The sequence below is a fragment of the Triticum dicoccoides genome, chromosome 5B (genome assembly GCF_002162155.2).
Source record: "Triticum dicoccoides isolate Atlit2015 ecotype Zavitan chromosome 5B, WEW_v2.0, whole genome shotgun sequence".
In the NCBI taxonomy this organism is placed as follows: domain Eukaryota; kingdom Viridiplantae; phylum Streptophyta; class Magnoliopsida; order Poales; family Poaceae; genus Triticum; species Triticum dicoccoides.
The window spans coordinates 404,699,326-404,707,447 of record NC_041389.1 but is presented as its reverse complement, the minus strand read 5'-3'; the positions used below and the strand labels follow the sequence as shown (position 1 = coordinate 404,707,447).

At 46.2% G+C, this 8,122-nt stretch overlaps 1 protein-coding gene across 1 annotated transcript; it reads left to right on the top strand.

Annotated features, from left to right (window-relative positions):
• The first annotated feature begins 1,369 nt into the window (after positions 1-1,369).
• LOC119309536 (probable indole-3-pyruvate monooxygenase YUCCA11) lies at positions 1,370-7,405 on the top strand. Its single transcript, XM_037585520.1, has 4 exons — positions 1,370-2,079; positions 4,504-4,737; positions 6,313-6,435; positions 6,870-7,405. The coding sequence occupies exons 1-4, from the start codon at positions 1,426-1,428 to the stop codon at positions 7,047-7,049; spliced, it is 1,191 nt and encodes a 396-aa protein (XP_037441417.1). The 5' UTR covers positions 1,370-1,425; the 3' UTR covers positions 7,050-7,405.
• The last annotated feature ends 717 nt before the right edge of the window (positions 7,406-8,122 follow it).

Genomic DNA, 8,122 nt, shown 5'->3' with positions numbered 1-8,122 from the left:
TGTCGTGAACAACGCCATGTCGCACCGCACCTCCCATGTCTATGACCAAGCCATTCGCCGTCAACATTTGCGTAACTGCGCTCTATAGACGGAGAAAGAAGCTGACTTCGCGGAGATCGACGAGGAAGCGTCCATCACGTCCGCACCCGCCGCGATCATCAAGGAGAAGTAGAACATGAGAGGTCGTCACCTCTTGGGTCCCATGAAGGCCACCGCCGAGGCGACGCTGGCGTACACATCTGGTGTCTTGTCCGGTCGCAGGCCACCGCCGTCCCCTTCCCCTCCGACTGAAGGACATCCCGACGGTTCCACTCCGATGAGCGGCGCTGCCGAACATGGGGAATCAAGCCTCCCTTTGCGCTGAAGCACATACCACTCGGGCTAATGGCAGTCGGATGAGCGGGGTGCTGGACATGGGGGAAGACAATGGAGATCCGCCGTGGCCGGCTGTAGACTTGTGAAAGGTATCCGTGTCGTGGGAATGGATATCCGCCGGCGCCGCCCGTAGACTAGTTTTACCTTAGTTCGGTTTAGTTTTTAGTTACAAAAATATTCGAAATGTAATGAATTTCGTTCGATTTATATGAAATTCACCGTGTTTGCATAAATTTTATCCGGTTAGTTCAAACAATGGTTGAAATGTATACGGATAGGGTAGCGTCGAATGCCGAAACAAATTTGCGGCTAGCGTTGGCTATGCCCTAACTTTGAGTTATACTCCCTCCATTCCACAATGTAGTGCCTATAGATTTTTGTGAAAGTCAAACTTTGCCAACTTTGACCAAGCGTATAGAGAAAACTGTCTACGTCTACAATACGAAACAAGTATATTCTGAAAATATAACTCACGATGTATCCAATGATGTGCATTTCGTCTTCTAGATGTACCTACTTTTCTCTATAAACATGGTCAAAGTTTGTAATGTTTGACTTTTGTAAAAATCTATAGGCACTACATTGTGAAACGGAGGGAGTAGTTCCATCCAGCGATCAGTGGCCTTCGAATCTTCGGGTCTCTCTAGGAAAGAAGAGGACAACAGGACTGCTGTATGTCAACTCACGACTGATGGCTGCCATTGTACCCATTCCATTTCTCCTTTTGTAGAGGAGCTGTACCCATTACATAGACGACACTCCATGCACGTAGAGGACCCGTGACCGCAGCGGCGCGGCCTGTCTAGTAGTAGTATTTGCTAGCAGATGCCCAGCGTTCTAAAAATATGTTACGCGGGCCCCGGCACCGCCGCGAGGACCCTTCCACGGCACTCCACCCTTGCTTGCAGCTGCCGTGACACGCGTCCACCAACTCACCCCACCTCCTATAAAGCCCCCAAAAAACCCGTCGCTTAGCTTCTACTCCTCGCCGCCCTACGTCTCACCTTCTCTCCTCCTCTGTCACCCCGGCGTGAACCCCGAGGGACGCCAATGGCGCAGGCGGCGGAGGGGGACAAACCACAGGAGGAGGAGGAGCACGAGGAGGAGGTGATCATCGTCGGGGCGGGCCCGTCGGGCCTGGCGGCCGCCGCGTGCCTGTCGCTGCGCGGGGTGCGGAGCCTCGTCCTGGAGCGCGACGACTGCGTGGGGTCGCTGTGGCGGAACCGCACCTACGACCGCATCCGCCTCCACCTCGCCAAGCAGCACTCGGCGCTGCCGCACGCGCCGCACGGCCCCGCGGCCCTGACCTACCTCCCGCGCGACGACTTCGTGCGCTACCTCGACGACTACGCGGCCCGCTTCGGCGTCCGCGTCCGGCTCCGCCGCGAGGTCCGCGAGGCCCGCTTCGACGAGGCGCGGGGCGCGTGGGTCGTCGAGGCCGTCGACCACGCCACCGGGCTGGTGGAGCGCTACGCCGCGAGGTACCTGGTGGCCGCCGCTGGGGAGAACGACGAGAAGGTGCTGCCGGAGGTGCCGGGGCTGGACGGCTTCCCCGGGAATGTGATGCACGCCTGCGAGTACCGGACGGGCAAGGGGATGGAGGGGAAGGCGGTGCTCGTCGTCGGGTCCGGCAACTCCGGCATGGAGATCGCCTACGACCTCGCCGAGGCCGGCGCCGCCACCTCCATCATCATCCGCAGCGAGGTCAGTTACTTTGCCAAGTATAGCATGTTTAATGTTTCTTAATTAAGGGTCCACGGTAAGGCCAGTTGCTCTTAACGTTTCTTACTCAAGGTTTGTTCGGTTGTTACCAAAGTTTTGCTAACAATATTTGGCGATGGCAAAACTTGCCAAAATCTAACAACTTTTTAGGAGGTTAGCAAACCTATTTGGTCGCTAGCTAAATCAACTACTTCTACTAGTACTAGCCAGTACTAGTTATACATCAAACCATGCCCCATCATTTCACGTGTGCCGTTGTGCCAGCGCGCACGAGCATGCACGCCTGGTGGCGGCTCACGCAAGCGAGTCATAGGGTGTCGAGCTCTACACGGCAACTTGGCGCTCCAGGTGTTCGCTTTTGCATATACGAGTCGGAGTTGAGCTGTTGGACGGCTCCGAATGATCGATCCTGTTTGTGCATGCATGCTCTTATTTCTGCTCTATTTTTACGTCATGACCTAGCAGATCGGGCGCTGTGCCCGTTATGAACTTCTGAATCGTCGTGGCTACCACTGCAGCAACCACGCCACACCAAATCGACCTAGCTGCGGGAACGAACCATTCGGCCGTTCTCAAATCGACCTAGAGCACTGCAACAGCTTGTCAGTTTGCCCTCCCCCGTCCAAGAACCTTCAGGCTTTTCTAAGAAAAAGAAGGCGACAGTAGGACTGCTGCCAGCCTGCCACCGTACCCACTCGATCGACACTTCATGCACGTAGAGCCCATATAGCTAGATAATATATTGTACTACCCTATGTAGTTTCTGACGTTTGATCCTTGGATCAATGTACCTGTACTGCTCCCACTTATAGCCTGAACGACCGGATCGATGCCAAATCGCTGCAGGCCAACGCGATTCGCAGGATAATTAACCTCAGATCTCATGCACACACACGTGGGTCACGGGGTAGACACTAATATTCGGCACTCCGTAATTAGCAACCGCAATCGGTGGCAAATTGACCTATGGCACCATTGGATCCTGCTTCCTCGCTTGCGGTCGGCAGGCCGCTCAGAGCAAGTATTATCATGTGGAGAAAAGAGAATGAAAAAATGAGGAGAGTGAGCTCTCATGCAAGAGCCTAACTATATGCGATTTCGTAGACCGATACAACAAAATATGAAGAAAGAGAGAGAGGAGATGAAAAAAGTACTCCCTCCGTTCCATATTGTAAGAGGTTTTTTCATACTATACTAGAGTCAAAAAAACGTCTTACATTATGGGACGAAGGGAGTAGTATTCTTATAGCCAGCTTTATAGCTTACTTTGTTGTGTGAGTGACTACAAATGGTGCATCCATATGATATGGCAATATCATATAGCCAGCTGTTGGCAATACTGTTAATGATGCTCTTAGCAGATGATTGATTGCAGTCTCCGTCGCCTATATATAGTACTCCCTCCGTCTAGGTGCATTAGGCATCCTAGAAGGTGCACCCCAACCTAGGCGCGAAGAGATTGGACTAGAAAAAAAATGAATCATGGATGAAGCCAATCACATCATTTCTTTCTCAACTAAGGCTAGTCATAGTGAGAAGTAACTTAGGCTAGCCATAGTGGGAGTAACTTAGGAAGTAACATAACACATCCCAAGAAAAAATTGCTTATGTGGCATGAAGTTAATGAGGAAAGATACGCTTGTGGTAACATAATATGTTACTGTGACATAACACACCTCGAGGTAAAATGAGTCTATATCTCAATTAATGAAGCCTTGTATGTTACCATCCATGTGTGGCATATGTTATTAGTTCATATTACTACATCCACAGTGTTATGCATCACTTTATTTGTTAGGTTGTAGATTCATCTTTTCTTGATATGTGTGATGTTACAGAAACTAACTATGTTACCACATGCCGTAGAAATTAGAAGACTTCTTGAAATTTCAATAGCGCGCCGCAGAAATTACATGCATTGGTCCTCCAATTAATAGATGTGGTCTAATTAATATACATGCAACTAGTACTGTTTTGCGCCTTAGCATTCTGGAATTATTTGATTTTTGTTAGATGCCTAATGCACCGAGATCAGCAATATGGAATATCTAAGACAACATGGAGTTAGCAAACCACCCATTCACGTGCATGATCAGCAACTTGGTTAGTACTCCCTTCGTTCCTAAGTATAAGTCATTTTAAAGATTTTACTATAGAGCCTACATTCGGATGCATATAGACGAAGTTCACTCATTTTGCTCCGTTTAAAAGACTTACATGGAGGAAACGGAGGGAGTAGTAGTTTAACCCGATAATTTATATGGCCTTCTTTAATTCCAGTGATGGACCATTGTCGTTTTGTCCTCAGCCAGCTAAATAATTTACTGAAACGCACTGCAGCAGTTGCATACTTAATTCGCCGTGTCTCCCTTAAATTAATAAATTAATTATCTGTTTTGCATGCAGCTCCACCTTGTGACCAAGGAGATCTGGAACGTGGCGATGACGCTATACAGGTACCTGCCGCTGTGGCTGATTGACAGGATCGTGCTGCTCATGTGCAGCGTCGTGTTCGGGGACACCTCCCGCTACGGCCTCCGCCGGCCCGCCATTGGGCCCTTCTCCATGAAGATCCACACCCCAGCCTACCCTGTCGTTGACGTCGGCACCTATGCCAAGATCAAGACCGGCGAGATCCAGGTGAGTGAAAATTAATGGATGTTGCATTTTATTTTATTTTTGTTGAAAATCAGGTTGAAGCACTTATTGTGATACATGCAATCATTTTTGTTAAAGTTAATGGAAGCAATGAATTCAAAGTCATCAACAAACATATTACATAATGTGGATGGCTACAACAGGGGAAATACACATGTGAACATAGTTAGATGCGGACAGACATGAATAGTAAAAATTTAAAAATACAAGAAAAAAATCTAAAATTACTAAAATTTGGGGTATCAAACTTAGAGCATTATTGGTTTTCTGCCAATATTTGGCTAGCCAAATGTTCAAATTGCCAAATATTGGCAATACCAAGTCTTGCCTACTATTGGCAACTTTATGTGAGATAGACAAGACAACTCGGTAACCAATCAAGTAGTAGCCAATATTTGGCACAATGCCAAACATTGGCATGCCAATTTTTGGCATCAAATCAATTATGCTGCAAGTCACCACTGTACACACGTGAGAAATTTCATGAAGTAATTACACCCATGGTATTTTTAGTGAAAAAAATATAATCGAGACTTTACTATTCACGCAAACAGTGTTTTTGAATATAGCTCCGCTTTTTTTTTTCATTTTTTCTCATAATACCACGAATGTCAATACAAAATCTGATGCAAAAATAACCTTTGAATAATTAACATGCATGAATTTATGATGTGGGAATGTTGCATGCATAGAGTAATGAAAAAAAATTGTAATTTATGACTTGCTGCATAACTTGTTTATGTGGTATGGTTGCATGGCTAGAAAAATAGATAGTCAGTTGTAGATATTTAGAGCATCTCCAACAGGCGCACAAAAAGAGCTCCGCGCACTAAAAGTTTGTTTTTTTGGGCGCCGGACAGCTCCAGCAGAAGCTGTAGCGCAAAAAGCTTTTGGGAGCGCGCTGAAAAACGCTATCGCGCGCAGCATATTTGAGGCGCCGGATTGCGCGCGCTTCACAATTTGCACTATCTGTTTTTTGGGCGTGCGTTTTTGGGCACCTGCTAAAGCAAAGTTGGTCCGAGCGCCTTAAAAGCGCTACAGTGGCGCGCTATAATGTTTATTGGGCGTAGACTTTTTGTGCGCTTGTTGGAGATGCTCTTAGGAATTGAAAACATAGGATATATGATTCCCTCTTTTTTTTCTCAACCTTATAAACTTAAATCTTTTCTGGTCAACAAGACATTATAACCGAAATGTGTACAAAAATATTTTTGAGTTTTGTGCAATATCAATGCTTAAAATGATCTAGCTTATTGAACATAAAATCTTATTCTATGTCTGTAGCTCCACCGAAAAAACTGAAATCTTTTCTATACACGAAAGTTCTGTTGTTTTTGCGGTTTTTTCTTTTTGCGAGGAATTCTAGGTTTTTTGTTGATTTGGAAAAGTTTCAAGTTTATATATGGTTTTGTTTATAAACCATGATGCAAAAAAATGGATTCTAGAACTCTAGATAGAGGAATACCTGCTGCGGATTTAGAAAGCCCACTCCCTTAACTTCAAGCTGAACGGGTAAAGGATTATAAATTGCATTCAAACGGATGTGAACACGTGCAGGTCCTGCCGGCGATGAAGGCTGTGCATGGGAACGTCGTGGAGTTTGCAGACGGCAAGCGGCACCCGTTCGATGCCATCGTCTTCGCCACCGGCTACCGGAGCACAACCAAGAAGTGGCTCAAGGTAAGTTCATTACGTCCATTGCAGACGCATCCGTCCATGCATCCAGCTCTCGTTCTCTGCTGCCACATGTATATAGAACATCACTGCACACCAACTTGGTCGCACAGGGAGCGTTACATCATGATTCATAATTTGTCCATCTTTGTGTTGATAAAAAATAAGAGAAGAGGCTCGTGCATGCATGTCCCTTTGGAGACGAGAGACGAGACTTTGGCAAGAAGCAAAACTCACAGTTCGGTTCCTGGTCTCGTCTTTTCGGAACATGCACGCGTGCGTTAATGCACCGTACTTGCTACGCATCCTGAAAAGTGCACGCCTGAAAATAGACATGTCGATCTGTACTACATATATGCACAACGTGGGGATTCGGGACGCAAACTCGCTGATGATCCGGCCGGCCTGATCATCTCTATGTTTTCCTTTTGTTCTCTCAGAGTGACGATGGGCTGATAGGCGAGGACGGGATGGCGCGGCGGAGCTTCCCGGAGCACTGGAAGGGGGAGAACGGCCTCTACTGCGCGGGGATGGTGAGGAGGGGCCTCTACGGGAGCTGTGAGGACGCCGAGTCCATAGCCGAGGACATCAGCAAGAAGAAGAAGCCAGATCAAGCCTGAGCATGATCATCGTGAGAAGAGCAATAATACCTTCTGGAGCCGCACAGCGATAGTTGGGCGAGAAACAATGGGTGTGTTGTGATTATATCTCAAGACTTAAATAATCTGGAAAACTAGCCGTAGCTTATCTGCGATTACCGGGGAAACTATTATCTGTTCGTTGCCTTGTCTGTGCACAGTCCGGCCGGCCGGGACCAGACCAGGTTAATAATTTCCAGATGCGATCTGCAGATCGATCCATGCGCGACTCGCACTTACTGTAGCACTGTTATTCTTTTTGCGGGTTGACTATGTAGCACTGTACCGGACCAATGTTCGGTTTATAATCCGTCGCCCATTTGTTTTGTTTGAAAATACTCCCTCCGTTTCCTTTTAGTCTGCATATAAGATAAGGTCAAAGTCAAACATTGTAAAGTTTGACTAACTTTATAGAAAAAAATATCAACATCTATAATACAAAAGTTATATGTTATGAAAATTAATTACATCATGCATCTAATAATATGGATTTCATAGTTTGAATGTTGATATCTTTTTCTAGAAAGCTACTCAAATTTTATAAAGTTTGACTTTGACCAAACCGTATATGCAAACCAAAAAGAAACAAGGGAGTACGTAAGACTTTCTAGTGTTCCTTGGGTCAGGCAAATACTTGCACATACGTTTTGGTGGAATAGGGAGGAAGTGGACGAAAGTGTTATTGTGAGCTCGAGTGAACAGTAAATTCCAAAAAAATAATAAAAAGTTCTGATTATTTTGGCAAGAAACATTGATTTTTCTTCTACACGTGTGCAAACTTCCGCGGCAGTGGAGGTATGGGCAAAAAAATCGATGCTACAAAATGCTTCAAAAAACACTCTTTTTGGAGCATCCATTTTGTTTTTTCTTCACACACATGTTTCCATCGTGAAAATATGCACGGATAGAAAGAACATCAATGTTTCTTGTAAAAAAAGATTTTTCAAAAAAGTACTATTTTTTTGGAGTTTACAGTTCACCCAGGCCCATGTCAGCTCGAGCTAAGAAACCCCGTGTATGGAATTGGAGCGGTACCCTGGAAGTGTGGGAGGCGA

What these genes read in the sequence shown, in the direction of transcription:
- LOC119309536 (XM_037585520.1), top strand. Translation starts at nt 1,426, where the DNA reads ATGGCGCAGGCGGCGGAGGGGGACAAACCACAGGAGGAGGAGGAGCAC. An exon ending in CCATCATCATCCGCAGCGAG is followed by an intron (nt 2,080 to 4,503) that starts GTCAGTTACTTT and finishes TTTTGCATGCAG; the next exon opens with CTCCACCTTGTGACCAAGGA. An exon ending in TCAAGACCGGCGAGATCCAG is followed by an intron (nt 4,738 to 6,312) that starts GTGAGTGAAAAT and finishes GAACACGTGCAG; the next exon opens with GTCCTGCCGGCGATGAAGGC.